At 38.3% G+C, this 18,054-nt stretch overlaps 1 protein-coding gene across 1 annotated transcript in view; it reads left to right on the forward strand.

Moving 5' to 3' along the window:
• The first annotated feature begins 2,657 nt into the window (after nucleotides 1-2,657).
• Nucleotides 2,658-18,054, forward strand: part of LOC115432950 (BCL-6 corepressor-like) — a 47,515-nt gene continuing 32,118 nt past the window's right edge. The window contains exons 1-4 of the mRNA XM_030154068.1: nucleotides 2,658-3,274; nucleotides 4,825-4,941; nucleotides 10,428-10,494; nucleotides 14,573-17,914. Of these exons, the coding sequence (XP_030009928.1) occupies nucleotides 10,492-10,494; nucleotides 14,573-17,914 (3,345 nt within the window). The 5' untranslated portion in view covers nucleotides 2,658-3,274; nucleotides 4,825-4,941; nucleotides 10,428-10,491. The remainder of the gene's footprint in view (nucleotides 3,275-4,824; nucleotides 4,942-10,427; nucleotides 10,495-14,572; nucleotides 17,915-18,054) is intronic.

Consider the following 18,054-nt stretch of genomic DNA (forward strand, 5'->3'; position numbering starts at 1 on the left):
TTACATTTGGGTGGTGATGGGGGGGGGGGGGGGCACTGAAATGAAGTATCTGAATTTTTTTTTTTGCAGTGAAAGTAAGTAGGATGAGGAGCGTCATCCTCCTTTACATGATAATTTAGAAAAATAAACTGAAATATACCAAATTTTCCAAAGGAAATTTGATTAGATTTGATTGATTTGATGAGGTGTTTTTTTCTTTTTTTTTTTTTTTTTTTTTAAATTAAGTCTTTTTTCTGGCTTATATTTCTACCACACATAAATATTTCACTTTGATTAAAATGTTTGATGAGGTGAGTTAGAAAAAAAAGTGCCCCATTTTCACTTTATATAAAATAGCGTTCATGTCACAGCATATGACAGTTGAAGGCAAGATACAGCAAATTAATGAAAAACAAACAAACAAAACAAAACAAACAAACAAACAAAAAACATATTTCAATACAAAATTTAAAAGAAAACATTCATATTTAGAAAGTTAAAAGTAAAAAAAAAAAAAACAAAACGCAAAAAATAATTTTCAAGGATAATATTTATTTATTTATTTATTTATTTTGATGAAGTCTTTTTTCTGGCTTACATGTCAACCACACATAAATATTTCAGTTTGTGTTCTATTTTTTTTTTCCTCATTATTATTATTATTATTATTATTATTATTATTATTATTATTATTATTATTATTATATTTATTTATTTATTTATTTATCTATCCTTTTTTTTTTTTTTTTTTTTTTTTTTTAATTCATTTGTGTTGTATTTCTTCTCTGTCCTGTTCCGCTGTTGTGTGCAGTTCCATTTTCAGCCACTGGGAGGCGCCGTTCTTCCATAAACGGAGCTGGTTTTGGGTCAGATGAGGATTCGGGACCGGGTTTCCTCTGTGGGAGGTTTCACACACGGTTTGATGTAGTTTTTGTGTTAAATAATGAAATAATGAGCTGAAATCAATCAGAAAAAACACAAATTCAACTCAAAATAAAATAATAATTAAAAAATAATAATAATAATAAATAAATAACAAACAGAAATTGTAGAAAAACCAAACAAATATTTCCTTAAAAAATAAACAAAACAAAAGATACACAAATAAAAAACAAACAGATGCATCCGGATGAACTGAATATTTACAGCATGTTATTACACTGAATATATGTCATCTATTTTGTATTAAAACTAAAATGTCAGATATTTTTCAAAGTCAATCAGGAAAAAAAAACAAAAATCCAACATGTGAACGTTCAAATCGTCTTTAGTTTTGTCCGTAAAAGTGAAAACATTCAGATGGAAATCAGCAGAAAGTCCAAGTGTTGAAGGTTGTTTGTGAAAAGCTGAGTTCCATCAAGTTCACGTCATTTAAACCTGATTCACAGGAACAAGAACGGTGGGATTTTCAAAATAAAAGCACCGTGTTTTGAACACAACACTGGGCGCTTAGACAAACGGTTTGGGAAAAGTCGGAAAATGAAACGAGAAAACTATAAAAATCACGACAATACGAAAACATCGTAAAAGACGGAACTGGACGAAAACATTGTGAAAAATGCAAAAAGATCAAAATGACGTGAAAACGTTGAGATTAAATGTCAAAAAAAGTCGCAGCAAGATGAAAACATTGTAAAAGATGCAATGACATTAAAAGATTGTAAAACATGCAACGACGCCATAAAACAAAACATGAAAACAACATCAAAAGATGTAAATGTCGCAAAAGTCACAAGATGAAAACATCGTAAAAGATGCAACAAGACAAAACTGACGTAAAAAGACGCGGACGATATAAAAGTAAGAACAATACTAAAACATCGTAAACACGTTATTTTATCTGAATTGTTTGCTTCTTTTGTTTTTGTTAGTTTCACGTTACCATGAGTCGAGTCATTCAACAAAACATTTTTGTCACATCAGTGATTTTTCTGAAAACAAACAAAACGTGTCGCGATTATTAACGAAAACAAAATCACTGAATAAAAAATACGACCTGATAACGATATTCAAGTTTTTGTTTTTCTCCAACTTTATTGAAAATGTTTGAGTAACAATACAAAAATTTGAACAAACAAACAAACAAGACGTCAAAAAGGAAAAAGCATTTGAACAGATAAGTTGAAGAAAATAATGCGTAGATTTAAAGACACAAACAGAAGATACAAATAATAGTATAAAAAAGTAAATAAATAAATAAAAATAACAAATCTAACAAAAACAAACAAACAAATAAATAAATGCAACAGAGAGTTCAGTCAATATTAAAGAACTGTTTATGAACAGCCACAGTGTCAGAGCTTTATTTTTTTAATAGATAAATTCTAAAGATTTAATATATTTGTCAAATTCCAACAGGAAGATTTTAAAATGTGGGTGTTTGAGTATATTTACTTTTATGTAAATGAAATGTTCCAAATAAAATGAACACTTTTCCTTTTACATGTGTTTATTTTTCAGTTTTGGATCAGAAATGACAAGAGTGTTAATGATGATGAATTCCAGTTGGTTTGTTTATGATGATCTTCAGCTCAGTTCACTGAGGGGAATCTGATGACGACACGTGGATGCGTCACTGACACGTCTCGCTCGTGCGTCCGGACCACGCGCCGTTTTCTTGTGAAGGCGCGCGGCGGAAGCGGCTCTGTTTTCCGTGCGTCGGTTGACGCGGTGGCAGAAAGCGGCAGAACGGGAGGAGAAGCAGCCCAGAGACAGACGGACGGACGGACGGACGCACGGCGGCACCGGAAAGAAAGGAAAGACATGTGGAATAATGCACGAGCCATGCGCGCGACCCCCCCAGGACCGTGCGGAGTGGCGGAGGGATATTTAACGGCGGACGTTTTGTGATTTGTTCTTTTTCCTTCTCGGGGCTTTTCTCCGCCGCCGCTTCCTGCCGGGACTCCGCGGACGGAAAACACGCACACTCACGCGCGGAGAGTTCATCCCCCGTGCGAGGCGCGTGGCAGAGCGCGCGCGCCCAGGTGTGTGTGCGCGCGTGCGCGTCCGGTCCCGGTCCCGGAGTTTGGGACTCCTCGGTTGTGACCCCGTGCGCGTGCGAAGGAATAATCAGCGAAACACCTCCGTCCTCACGTGCTCCTGAGCGGGCGCGCGTGCGTGTGAGTGTGTTTCCGATTGTATGTGCGAGTGGGATGTGCGCGTGCACGTCCGTCCTGCGTTCGCGCGCGGCGAATCGATGAGGATGGATTTATTTAGTTTGACACGAGGACGGATCAGCCCGGACCCCGACGGTCACGTGATGGATATTAAATAAAACCACAGAAGAAGAAAAAAGGTGCGTTTGAAGCTTTTTTTAGTCAAACTGTTCGTGAATGTGTCGGATCTGAAATCGAACAAACTCTCATGTTTTACTTTTTAATTCTATTTGTCATAAAGTCGTGGACTGTTCGGACTTTGACTCCAGTTTTTCCACCTTCGTATACGAAACCTCGATAGTTTTTACCAGAAATGACAATTCAGGTTGTTTGACTTTAGTTTAAAATTATTCGTAAAAGGCACAACCAAAAACAAAATTTCACCACAAATGCGACCATAGAGTAGACTTAGTGTAAAAAATTGAAGAAATGAAGAAAATTGGATTTGACTGCTCAGAAGAGACGAAATGAGACTACTAAAGCCTCCAAAAGAGTTGTAGCCGCTCCAGTCCACTAGGCAGCACTAGTGCATCTCTGAGCTAGTTTGAAAAACACTGATTAACAGTAAATAAGGAGAAAAATCAACAGTAAAGCTGCATTTTAACAGGTACTTTTTATTTTAACATTTTTATTCTAGTCCATCATCAGTTCTTTAATTTTTGAAATTTTTATTGTACGTTGAGATTTTGTAAATGAAAAGTGCTTTAGCAATTAAATATATTATCATTATTGTTATTATTACTACTATGCCGGGGCGAGGGTACATTTGTCCACTTTTATGAGGAAAACATAAAAACATCGTCAAAGATGCAACAGGATGCAAACTTAAAAGGCACGAAAAGATAAAAATCACTTAAATTTAGCAACTTTTATGTCACAACATTTGACAAAGAAAACCCAATTTCCTCTTCTTCTTTTAAACTTTTAAACGAGTTTATTTCATTAAATAAGAACAGAAAACATTCCAGTAAAAGGCTAACGAAGCTGCACCTGAAACTCTGAATCCAGTGTTAAAAGCCCTCCCCCTTACCCTTTGGTCCTCCCTTTTACCCCTCCCCCTTGGCCCTTGCACTTGGCCCCTCCCCCTTGGCCCTTACACTTGGCCCTTGCACTTGGCCCCTCCCCCTTGGCCATTACACTTGGCCCTTGCACTTGGCCCCTCCCCCTTGGCCCTTACACTTGGCCCTTGCATTTGGCCCCTCCCCCTTGGCCCTTACACTTGGCACTACCCCTTGCAACTCCGTTTCAAAGGCTCGGGTTTCAAACGTTCCCCTGTGAAATGGGACAACCCTTCCAGACCTGTTACGTCATCGATGTCACTATAAACAGTTACAATAACTTTGTTTCCGAAAGAATTCCCCATGCCGCCAACAGCTGTAACCGTCTCTGTTCCATGGGCGTTGGTCGTCTTTTTGCGGCTATCCACAGAAATGCGATCTATAATAGTACATTGAAACGACATTAAACTGTTGATCAAATGACTAAGTCGTTTACGAAGAAAATGCGTCTAATATTTGAGGTTTATATCCGTGAACCTGGACATTTTAAGCACATTTTCTTCTTCTTCTTCTTCTTCTCACTCGAAACAGATTCAGACAAAAATCAACTTCAGCGTGATAAATTTATTTTCTATTTTTCTGTTTTCTGTGCTTTTCTTTGACCTTTCGTTTTTCATTTTTCTCTCTTTCAGGGTTTATCTTTGGATTGTTTTTCGATCTTTCCCTCTCTGACCTCTGACCCCTGACGGTTTGGATACTCCACTGTGGACGTCCCCCTGGTGGGCGGAGCCGACAGGTGTTTGATCCAGGTGAGGCGTGGTTTCATTCTCTTTTTCTTACGGTTTGACTTTGATAAGACGCCGGTAAAACCTCGTTAGGAAAAATTCTACTGTTTGTTTTTGAAAGATGACTCCGCCCCCTGACAAAGGTCAAAGTTCACAGATGAGGACCCATTTGCTCAAGGGCACTTTAGATGTTAATGTTGAGGTTCTTCATTGGTTCTCCATTGGCTCTCTACTGTTTTTTTTTCTTTTGGTTCTCCATTAGTTCTCTACTGGTTTTTTGGTTCTCCATTGGTTCCCTACTCTTTTTTTCTTTGGGTTCTCCATTGGTTCTCTACAGTTTTTTTCTCTTGGTTCTCCATTGGTTCTCTGCCGGTTTTCTGTTAGTTCACCACTGCTTTTCTTTTGGTTCTCCATTGGTTCTCTACTGTTTTATCTTTTGGTTCTCCACTGGTGCTCTGCTGTTTTTTTCTGTTGGTTCTCAGTTGGTTCTCCACTGCTTCTCTGTTGGTTCTCCATTGGTTCTCTACTGGTTTTCTGTTGGTTCTCCATTGGTTCTCTGCTGTTTTTTTCCTGTTGGTTCTGCATTGGTTCTCTACTGTTTTCTCCGTTGGTTCTCCATTGGTTCTCTTTTGTTTTTTCTGTTGGTTCTCCATTGGTTCTCTGCTATTTTCTGTTCGTTCTCCATTGGTTCTCTGTTGCTTTTCTTTAGGTTTCCCATTGGTTCGCTACTGTTTTATTTTCTTTTGGTTCTCCATTGGTTCTCTACTGGTTTTCTGTTGGTTCTCCATTGGTTCTCTGCTGTTTTTTTCTGTTGGTTCTCCATTGGTTCTCTTTTGTTTTATTCTGTTGGTTCTCTGTTCATTCTCTTTTGTTTTTTCTGTTGGTTCTCCGTTGGTTCTCTGCTATTCTCTGTTCGTTCTCCATTGGTTCTCTGCTGCTTTTCTTTTGGTTCTCCATTGCTTCTCTACTGCTTTTCTGTTGGTTCTCTGTTGGTTCTGTTCTGCTTTTGTTTTGGTTCTCCACTGGTTCTCTGCTGCTTTTCTTTTGGTTCTTTGTTGGTTCTTTACTGTTGGGACTCCATTGGTTCTCTACTGTTTTTTTTCTGTTAGTTCTCCATTGGTTCTCTACTGTTTTTCTATTTGTTCTCCATTGATTCTCTACTAGTTTTTTCCTGTTGGTTCTCCACTGGTTTTCTACTGGTTTTCTTTTGGTTCTCCATTGGTTCTCTACAGTTTTTTTCTTTTGGTTCTCCATTACTTCTCTACTCTTTTTTTCTTTTGGTTCTCCATTGGTTCTCTACTGCTTCTCTGTTGGTTCTCTATTGGTTCTCTACAGTTTTTTTTTGGTTCTCCATTGGTTCTCTACAGTTTTTTTTCTTTTGGTTCTCCGTTGGTTCTCTACAGTTTTTTTTCTTTTGGTTCTCCATTGCTTCACTACTGTTTTTCTTTTGGTTCTCTACTCTTTTTTCTTTTGGTTCTCCATTGATTCTCTACTCTTTTTTTGTGGGTTCTCCATTGGTTCTCTACTGCTTTTTATTTGATTCTCCATTGGTTCTCTACTGCTTTTCTTTTGGTTCTCCATTGGTTCTCTACTGTTTTTCTTTTGGTTCTCTATAGGTTCTCTGCAGTTTTTTTTTCTTTTGGTTCTCCATTGTTTCTTTACTGTTTTTTTCCTGTTGGTTCTCCATTGGTTCTCTACTGCTTTTCTTTTGGTTCTCCATTGGTTCTCTACTGGTGTTCTACAAGCTGAGAACCCTCTGTTCTCGCCCGGCTGTAAACACACCTCCATGTCCTGTATTGGACTGATCACCCCCACCTGGTCTTCACATGTTTTACCGCAATTTTAATGATGTTCTTCTTGTCGTGGTTCTGCTCTGCTTGTTGGTTCTCCGTTCTCCATCTTACCGTGTTTTTTTTTTTTTCTGACGTTGAGCCTCGATAGTCAGTTAAAGGCAGGTAGTCGTGGATTTTTGTGTTCTCCAGTCATCTGTTCTTCGTTTGTTCTCCTCTTGTTCAGTTTCTCTTTGTTTTTTCGTGGTTCTCTTCCTTGGTTCTTTGTTCTCTATCACTTGTATTTTTGTTTCTGTTCTGTTCTTCGTGTTTTTTTTTATATGTAATAAAACTTGTCGGTTGATGTTTTGTTCCAGTCGTTGCTTTGGTTCTCCTACTGTTCTGTCTTCGGGTTCCTTTAATGTTCTCCCATGGTTCTGGTTTTTTTTTTTTTATATATATAGCTAATTTTTGTTCTTTGTTTATTTGTCGTTCTTGTTTAATTCCAGTTCCACTCCTTAATTTCCTGTTTGTTCTCTTCATTATCAGTTTCTTTATGTTCTCTTACGGTTCTTTTCCAGTTTGTTTCCATTTGTTCCAGTTCTCTTCGTCATCTCGTTCCGTCGGTTCTTGCGCTCAGATTCCTCGTATGTTTTGCTTTAATTTCATGAGATGAAACTTTAATGATCCCTGCAGGAGGAAACGGAATGCGGCGCCGTTTATTGAACCTGCATTTATCAGGGTTTTGTCCCAATGCCTGCTGGGAAATGTGGCTTTAACGAGGCGTCGCTGCCGATAACGAGGACGTTCATCGTCCATTAATCTCTCGAGTGTTTTCGCAGCGAATCCATCCGACGTTTACTCCATGAAATGCACAAAAAATGGTCGGAAAACGGGATTAACGTGATGTCCTCGAACGTGCCGTCTGGTTTAAATCACAGAGGTTTAGTCTGAGCAGAGCGAAGAAAACAACACAACCATTAAAATCATCCACAAAAACAAACAAAAAATACACAAAACTGAATAAAACTGAACAAAATAATCCACAGAAGAGAAAAAAAGAATAAAATGAACAAAAATTATCCCAAAAAATCCAAAAATGATTCAAAGTCATGAAAGTATTGAACAAAATAGGAAAAAACTCTTCTTTGTTTGTTTGTTTGTTTGTTTGTTTGTCTGTGTTTGTTTGTGTGTGTGTATGTGTGACTGTGTGTGTTTGTGTGGCTGTGTGTGTTTGTGTGACTGTGTGTTTGTGTGTGTGTTTTTGTTTTTGTCTGTGTGTGACTGTGTGTGTGTTTGTGTCTGTGTGTAACTGTGTGTCAGTTTGTGTGTGTTTGTTTGTGTCTGTGTGTGGTTTGTGTGACTGTGTGCTTGTGTGTCACTGTTTGTGTGTCTGTGTGTTTGTTTCTTTGTGTCTGTATGTGTGTGTGTCAGTGTGTGTGTATGTGCATGTGTTTGTGTGTTTGTTTCTGTGTCTGTGTATTTGTATCTGTGTGACTGTTTGTGTGTGTACATGTGTTTGTGTGTGTTTCTTTGTGTGTGTGTGTGTGTGTGTGTCTGTATGTGTGCATGTGTTTGTGTGTGTGTTTGTCTTTATGTGTGCATGTGTTTGTGTGTGTGTGTTTGTTTGTGTGTGTTCATGTGTTTGTGTGTGTGTTTGTATGTGTTTGTGTGTGTGTTTGTATGTGTGTATGTGTTTGTGTGTGTTTGTCTGTGTGTGTGTGCATGTGTGTGTGTGTTCATGTGTTTGTGTGTCTCTGTGTGTGTGTTTGTGTGTGTCCATCTTCGTATCATCAGTGCTGTTTCACTTCCTACAGGATTCTAACGCAGACTCTCAGATCAGTTTAAACAGATGAGGATGAACGTCGGAGTCACATCTGTACGATTAATGAACGAAAAAACAACAAATGGAAACAAAAATGACAGAACACGTCAAATAAACAACATGACAACAAGATTTAAACAGCATAAAACGCATAAACAAAAGGAAAATGACATAAAAGACACAACAAAATAAAAAGAACCAAAAACACAAAATTTGCAACGAGAGGAAAACAACATAAAAAACACAAAATTCGCAACAAGAAGAAAATAACATAAAAGACTCAAAATTCGTTAAAAGAAGAAAACAACATAAAAAACCCAAAATTCGCAACAAAAGGAAAACAACATAGAAGACTCAAAATTCGCAAAAAAAGGAAAACTACATAGAAAACCCAAAATTTGCAACAAGAGGAAAACAACATGAAAGTCCCAAAATTCGCAACAAGAGGAGAACATGAAAGACCCAAAATTTCCAATAAGAGGAAAATAACATATAAGACCCAAAATTCGCAACAAGAGGAAAACAACATAAAAAACCCAAAATTCGCAACATGAAGAAAACAACATAAAATCCCCCAAATTCGCAACAAGAGGAAAACAACATAAAAGACCCAAAATTCGCAACAAGAGGAAAACAACATAATCAAAAAATTCGCAACAAGAGGAAACAATATAAAAGACCCAAAATTCGCAACATGAGGAAAACAACATAAAATCCCCCAAATTCGCAACTAGAGGAAAACAACATAAAAGACCCAAAATTAGCAACAAGAGGAAAACAACATGCAAAACAAAAAATTCGCAACGAGAGGAAAACAACATAAAAGACCCAAAATTCGCAACATGAGGAAAACAACATAAAATCCCCCAAATTTGCAACAAGAGGAAAACAACTTAAGACCCAAAATTCGCCACAAGAGGAGAACAACATAACACATAAAATTCACAACAAGAGGAAAACAACATAAAGGACTCAAAATTCGCAAACAACATGAAAATGACATAAGGAATGTAACTGGATGAAAATTCTGTTAAAGAACCAACGAGAAAAACAATATAAAATTCTTAAACAAAACAAAAATAACGTAAAAGACGAAACACGATAATGATTTAACCAGAAATGACTTGAAAACACAAGACATTATAATGATGTAAAAATGTGAATGTGACGTAAAACACACAGATCTGTACCATGTTACGCAGATGACGCTGTTGTATTTGTCTACATATTTTTACGCAGATGACGCTGTTGTATTAATGAACATCATGTTAAGCAGATGATAATGTTGTAGTTATTGACGTCATTTTACACAGATGACACTGTAGTATTTATCTATTTTTTACGCAGTTGACGCTGTTGTATTTATCTACATCACGTTACACAAATGAAGCTGCAGTATTTATCTACATTGTTTTACACAGATGACACTATTGTATTTATCTACATCGTTTTACGCAGATGACACTGTTGTATTTATCACTATCATTTTACACAGATGACACTGTTGTATTTATCCACATCATATTACGCAGATGATGCTGTTGTATTTATCTACATCATGTTACGCAGATGACACTGTTGTATTTATCTACATCATTTCTAATTTTTGTGATAATAAGTGTTTTTTTGTGGTTTTAAAAGATGCAACAAGACAAAACTAATTTTATAATGCGATAACATGAAAATAGCATCATGATATAGATAATGAAGATGACTATGTATTTAGCAAAAAACACATCTTAGGTGTCCAGGTGACTTCTGTTAGATGTGTCAAATGTTGAAATCTTTGTCTTTTCTTTTAATCTGGTTTCTTTATCTTTCTTTTTGTATTCGTGTCCTTATTTTTGCTTGTGAAAGGAGATTCCAACAGGTTCTGTAGGATTGTGTTAATTATTGTGTTTTGTTTGTTTTTGCAGACATGACGAGCTGAGAAGTATTAAATCTATCTGACGGAGAATCCGACGACTTCAGGCTCACAGCATGGTAAAAGAAATTACAATAAAAAATTATTATATCTATAGTAGCACTCACTCCCAGCAAGAAAAATCAGAAATTAAATCATTTGTTCAATGAAAAGGAACAGGGAGAAAATGTTTATTTACCCTGTTAGGTTTGTGTTGCTTAAAACAAGTCAGTTTTATTATATTTATCAAAATTTCCTTTGGTGTTTTACTAAAAAAAATGCGAGCACTTGTAATTTAATTATATAAATGAAACAGGATTTAACTCTCTGGAGTTAATGAATATGCTATTTTTTATATGAAAATGTTTAAATGTTTTTTTTTATTTTTTTTTATTTTATGTGTTGTTTTCTTACTTGCTGTTTTTAATGACCTTTTTCATGTTTCTTTTATAATGTTTTAAATGTGTTTCTTTTTGTTTCTTTTATTTCAATGTCCTGTGTGAAGCACCTTGAATTGCCTTGTTGCTGAAATGTGCTATACAAATAAACTTGCCTTGCCTTTAATTTAATTACCATTTGCTGCTAATACTACAGTATCATCTGCATATCATAGGATGTTAATTATATGATGCCATCAATGAGTTTGCACTATTTCTATGTTTCTAAATATGTAGAAATGGAAATTTACTCACATTTGAATTTACTCTGGAGATGATGGATATGCTGGTATGGTTTTATTTTGATTTTAGGAATATTTTTGTCATTTTTCATCAAAGAAAAGTGGTTTAAATTGTTTTACGGCATGACATCAATTTAAAAAAAAGATGATAATGAATGGAAATATTGCAAATATTAGTAGCTTAGTAAATATAATATAATATAATTTAATGTAATATAATATAGTGGTCCTTACTCATTTACACACATCGAATGAATGTAAAGTAAATAAAGTAAAGTATGTAAAATTTGAGAAAATATCCTTTGATTTCAGAGTTAATTGATTAGTCACCAAGTATAAGTGTCTGATTCCCTTTGCTTACATTTTGTAGTTTTCTGGTGTCTTTACTCATGTACAACAGTATAAAGTTTATTTAAATTAATTGCCCTGATCATATGGTGGGTTTACATCCAGTGTGGCAGCTGGAAAATGAAATGACAAATGTTATCAATCTGCATCAAATAATGTCCATATTTAAGGAAAAAAAAAGTTGTTTTTACTTGTTTTCAGCAGAAATACCTATTCAACATGTTTAGTTTTAACTCTGGGTTTAACTCTGACCTGAGATGTTATTGAAGAGTCCATTGATTTAACTTCTTTACGTTTAGCATTTGATTCTGTTTTTCCGTAAATCTGCAAAAATGAAAAATAAAAGCACTTAAATGAAAAAATTAACATTATAATCAACAAAATGATGAAGAAATAATTTTCTACATTATAAACTAAAGGGTAAAATGAACAAAATAAATGCAAAAAAAGGAACAAAAGAGAGAAAAAAAATTACATAATAATCAACAAAACAAACTTATCAAAGGAATCAATAAAAATGATTGAGGAATTCTTAGAAATGATAAACCAAATTTTTGAAATTATTGACAAAAGGCAACAAAAACAAACAAATAAACCAAAATGAAAAAAACCCCAAACCCAAATCACCCCCAAAAAACTGAACAATATTATCAACGAAATAAGAAACTTAACAGAATAATGGACAAAATGTTTTCAACTGAAATACTTATTTAACCCTTTAAGCACCAAAGTCACAATATTGCAACAAACAGCATAATGAATAAAACAGATGGCTTTTTGAAGTCTTCATATCAAAATTGAATATTTAAAAAAAAAAAAAAAACTTAGGCGTTCGAAGGGTTAACATGTTTAGTTTTAACTCTGGCTTTAACTCTGAACTCAGGCGACATATTGAAGCGTTTTCATTCATTTATCTTCGTTAAGTTTGGGATTTTATTCAGTTTTTCTGTGGCGTTGCCTTTACAAAACGAATGGAAGATGTTGGACAGTTTCAGTTTTAGTTTTAGTTCAACATTATAACCCTGCTCTGATTGGCTGAAGTAAAATCAAGGAAGTGATTCATAGTAAAAATAATGTATCAAACACTTGTTGTTTTCTTGTCTTTTATGTCTTGTTGTGTCTTTTCCATCGCTTTCAATTCGTTTTTTTTTTTTTTTTTTTTTATCTCACTGCGTCTTCCGTGACCCTTCATTGTGAAACCGCCCTCATCAGGACTGAAAGAGTCCGGTCATTGCGTTAAAAAGGGCCGACCGTTGAGCGTCAAAGCGGCGGTCGGAGTGTTTTTCTGGGCGTTGGGTTTCAGATCGGTGGGTTTCAGTCGCTGCTGCAGGCGTCCACGCAGCTGTCTGGATAATTTCCTAATGGCCCTGAGGCCGATAGCCAATCAGAGGTGGCTCGCTGTGCCGTGTGACAGGAAATTCAATTAGCCTGTTATATTTTTTCTTTAATATCGCGCCGGCCGTCTCCCTGGCCGTTGGTCTTTGTTTATCTGGGGCTTCCTCCCTCTCTCTCTGCCCTCTCTTTTTCCATCTCTGTTTCCTGGATCTGTCGACACTGAGTGAAAGAGTAGCTCCAGGCATCGTATGTCATCCAGGAATACAAAAAAAAGAAAGAAAAAAAGAAAAAAAAAAGGGGAAAAAAAAAGGAAAAAGGCTGCTCTTATTTTCTCCATGAAAGGAAAAATGAAATCACAGGCTTCACGTCCTGTACTGGAGGTTTTTCCTCCTCCCTTTATTAACGTTTGTCCTTGAAAGGTGAATTTCAATGCGTGGTATTTAACAGTGTTTACTGTGAGGAAAGGGTGAATCTGTGCAACAAGTTCTGCCGTTGAGCTTGAAAATGAAGGATGGACGATGACGAACAGGAATCACATGTTGGTGTTTTTACTGCGGGTGGGGACAGGCTGTGGATGTCAACAGATGTTCCACTTATCCAGGACGATACGGACGAAAAAAAAGAGGAAAAACTACGAGAAATTATGAATTAGTTTTAGTCTTATTGTCATTATAGTGTTTAATGAATAATGATATTTACTTTATATTTATCATCTACTGTGTCCATCCATCCATTTCATATTTTGTGGCTTGTACATCTCGTTTTTTCTGTTGTCTCTTTAATCGTTTGAAGAAAATCTGTCCCAACTTTAACTGCAGATTCTGACAAATATTGAACTCGGTTTAACTGCTAACATTTTAAGCCAATAGTTTGTCACATTTCAGGGAGGGTTACGGTTTCAGGAAGTCCCACAGATGATGGTCAAAGGTCAAGGTTGCTATGGCCAAACAAAGAATTACATTTATTTTTCATATATTCTTTTATCATCTAGACAAAAATAAAATACATTTTAATTGTTATTTATAATAATATTCATTTTTCTAGTGCCTGCAGTGAAAACAATAGTTATTTCAAAGGCATCACCTGATTATTCTATGTTTAAAAATGAAAAATAATTAAATATAAAGTGAAGCACTGCTAGCAATGACTGAGAGATAATCACAGTGAATATATAACAAATGGGATTAAAGATCTACAAAGTTTTAACTGTTTTCTTGTCTTGTATGTCATTTTTACCTTGTTGCCATGTTTCTGTGTACATCAGATAATTATGATATATGGGTTCTTCAACTTAAAACAGCTTTGAATCTAATGATTTGACATTTATTGGGATGATTTTTGTTACTGTCTGCACGAACTGATATGATGAACGAGCAACAACCAAAGAACAGGAAGTTCTTTATAAAAATATTATCCAAAGTTTTTTGTAAAATACCACAAATTCTTCCATTACTTGGTTAAAATTTGTTCAAGTATTAAAGAACCATCTTTCATTTTAGAATTACGTCGAGTAGTAGCAGTGGAAGGTTCCATTAAAAAAAAAAAAGGAAAGGTTTAGGTCTAAAATGTTTAACATGATGCCTAAATCTTGAGAAAACTCTGTTGGAGGTTGTCTGTAAATTATCTATGATTAGCATAAGGTGATTCAGATTGGGCGTCATTATTCTATCTTAAGTCATCATTTAATATTTTTGGTCAGATCGACCATCCCTAATATAAATACTAATTTCATCACAGAGTCTGGTACTGAGAAACTTACTGTTGTTACATTTGGTCTTTTTTTGTTTATGTTGCAGGTGGATGCCAGTACAGCATTCAGGATGAACCCGCTAGCCGCACTTAGCATTGACCGCAACGCTTTGATTGGGGAAAACCTCCGCCCTCCTGGAGGAATCTTCTATCCTGGCATCAATCCCCTCTCTGTTGAAAAGCCACAAGAGCCGGGGACTTCCATCCCTATTGGATACAACCTTCTGTACAAACCTGATGTATCTTTGCTTGAAGGACAGAAACCCACAAATGGGTTTGTTGGACTTTATAAAAACCCACCCCCAGGGCTCCAGAAGCCCCTGGTTGTCCCTGTCGATGGGCTTGGGCTAGAACGCCGGGCCGGTGATAAGCCGTCAGAGTTGGGCAGCAGTTTCCTGAGGTTGCCATGGTTCACTCCTTATGCCGATGCATCTATGTACCCCTTCTTGGACATGGCGTACAAGGCCTCCTTTCTATCCCAACCGTCCCCGTTTCTGCACCAGCAGCTGGCTTATCAGTCTCTATGTGTAGCTGGAGCTGGAGGCAGCACACCTGGGGAAGAAAGACTTTTCTACCTGCCCCCTTACGCTGCAGCCCATATCTCATCCCCAATGGGCCCACCAATTGGGATCCCAACAGCAACCCCAGCTCCTGCTGTCCTTTCACCTCTGGCCCACTGTCAGGAAAAAGCTTTGCAGGGTCTTGGTCCTCAGGTACATCAAGAACCCTCTGCCTTCAGCACCAGTCCTCATATCCATCAAACAGTTCACCACAGTGAGCGCAGTCAGCACACTTCAACCAAAAATAGTATTAGCAGCAGCGGCAGCAACAGCAGCAGTAGTGGAGGGAGCAGCAATGTCCCTGTTAACAGTTCAGCTAGCACAGCTGCTTTAGAGTCAGTTACCAAACCAAGCACTCCCAGCAATACCTCTGACCTCCAGAAGTCTCTTTATAGAAGCACTTCTTCATCCTCAACCTCACTCTCAGCATCACATCCCTTCTATGTGGGCAGCGCAAGCTCTGAGCGCTGCAACAAAACCAAAGACATCAGCTCGGACCGCTGTAATTCAGAGAAGTGCTTATCACCTGCAAAAACAACTGTAGAAAGAGCCGTACCTCAAATGCCTGCCAAAAAAACTGGGGACAAACCTTTGGATCTATCTGCCAAAGAGCTGGAAGGATTCCCATCCAAGCTAGAGGTCTTGGCCAAGTTGGGGTATTTGCCGCCGTCGCGTTATGGGCTGCTATCCAGTCAAGAACACCATTTGAAAGAAGGTCTTTCCCCACCTGCTAGCATGTCCGCTAAGATTCCAGATCGTCCTGAAATGATTAGCACTGCGCCCTCTCCTTGGATAGTACCAGGTCCTTCTCAAATTGACCCTAGCAAAGTCTCCCAAGTGGTCAAAAACAAAAGTGTAGAAAGTGTTTCAGTGCAGCAGCAGTCCTCTAGTGCCTCCAGCGTTCAGAGTCCTGCCTCAGGAAAAAGGCCACCTGAGTCATCCCCTTCCTCACAGTCCAAAGTTGAAAGGCCTGTGGATTCTGAGAAAGTACTTCAAAGCAGTAAAGCAGAACCTCGTACATGTTTGGTTAAACAGACTCCTGCTAAGTCAGATGCTCAAGACAACCAACCTCAGACCAGTGTGGATAATGGAAACCAATCAGCTCAAATTTACTGTGACTCCTACCTCCCTCCTGGCTTAGGGTACACTAATCGTTATGTCCCATACTCAGTTGCAGAAAGTATGTCACTACAATGCATGACAATACAAGGCAAAGGGCCTGTCTACCCACACCCAGTTTTGTTTGGCAGCGGCAGCTTTTACCCACCTCGACTTGCACCGAAACATGGCCTTCCGTACGGAGTCCATCCAAACCAGGGTGACTACTTGGCATACCAAAAGTCCCAAGAAATGGCACCTACATCTGTTGCATCTCAACCTGGTCTTGACACGAAAGACCAGCTTGAGGACAGGTCTAAGTGCCAGGATAAACCCTGGAATGTAGAACGTAACAAGAAAATGCTCAATGCTGACTGTGACAATGAGCAAGACAATTCCACAAACCAGATAGTGAAGGTTTCAGGAAAAAGTCACCCATCTGCCAGAGATGATGTAGTTTGTATTGACCTTGTGCGGGATGAGGCGGAGTTCACTGGGGATGTATCCACCAACAAACCCAGTACCACCAGAAGAGAGGATTCCTCTAAACATGGCACCAGTGACAATAATCACATCCAAGGAGAGCAGTCCACTGGCCTACTTAACCACACCTCTGAACCTCATAATCACAACTCTTGTCCGTCAGGTGAGGAAATACCAGAGGAAACCCCTGATGAGGAGGAGGAACAACTAAGTCCACTTCCAGACATCCCAGAAGAGCAGACAATGCGATGTGCCCGCACTACTCCCCATCAATTTTTGAGAAAAAATAAAACCGGTGCTTCCCTGGGCTTGACTGAAGTTGGTGTTAGTGGCAGGAATAACGGCGCTGTTGGAACAAACATTGGCAATGAGGCTAATGTACAGAGTTCAGCCTCAGGAAACACAGAGCAAGACACCTCTGGAAGTAGAAACTCACCAGAAAGCCAGAGTGATTCTGAGAAGACCACTGGGGTGAAATGTGGAGTAACAAGCCCAAAGAGTCCAGCTAAAGGTGAATCTGGAAACCCAGTTTGCAGTGGTAATGGACCAGATTTCCAGGTCCCACAAAACAGGAGCATTAACCCCCGAGTTCCTGTTGGTGGAGTCTTGAACACTCGACCCTCGATGTGCATCAGTACCAACCCTAACAGTGGAGATTTAAATGTAATAAACAGAAATTTCATGGGCTCACATTGCAGAAACCTTCCTGTGAGGTCTTCAGCTGGTGAACCCTTTAGATCTACCGTCCTCATGACTCAAAACTGCAACAGATTGAACCGCAACGCTGTTTGCCTGAATCGTGGAAACCTTCAGGTTCTCGCATGTGGAAGGAACAACTTCGGTAATCTCTCAGTTGACCAGACTTTTGGAAGTAACCCAAATGGTGTTAACTCTAGGGTTTCCACTTTTGGAGGCAGTATTCCTACCTTCCAGCACCTTTCACTCGGGAATGCCGCACCTAATTTTAGCAACACGCCGACAGATTCACCTCCAGAAGGTGATAAAAATTGCGACAGCCTCTCCTGTGATGACAAAATGGAGACCCTCAAACCAGATTCTAGGACCCAGGTCGGATTGGACGTCCTACTGGATGAGGACGAAGGTCCCGGTTGCAGCAAGAGTCGGCGGTCTGGTTTGGCTAAGCGCATCGCAAACTCATCGGGCTATGTTGGCGACCGGTTGAAATGCGTGACGACGGAGCTGTACGCCGATGCCAGCCAACTGAGCCGAGAGCAGAGGGCGCTTCAGGTAGGATCACATGAACACGAACATCCCCTTGGTTTCCTCATCCTTACATTATTTAACGGAGTCTGCCGAGACAGAGAAGGCAAATTTAATTTTCTCCGGTGGTCTGGAGTGTAATCATCGCACCGCCGCTGCCTGTTCGG

Source organism: Sphaeramia orbicularis, chromosome 2 (assembly GCF_902148855.1).
Source record: "Sphaeramia orbicularis chromosome 2, fSphaOr1.1, whole genome shotgun sequence".
NCBI classification, from domain to species: Eukaryota; Metazoa; Chordata; class Actinopteri; order Kurtiformes; family Apogonidae; genus Sphaeramia; species Sphaeramia orbicularis.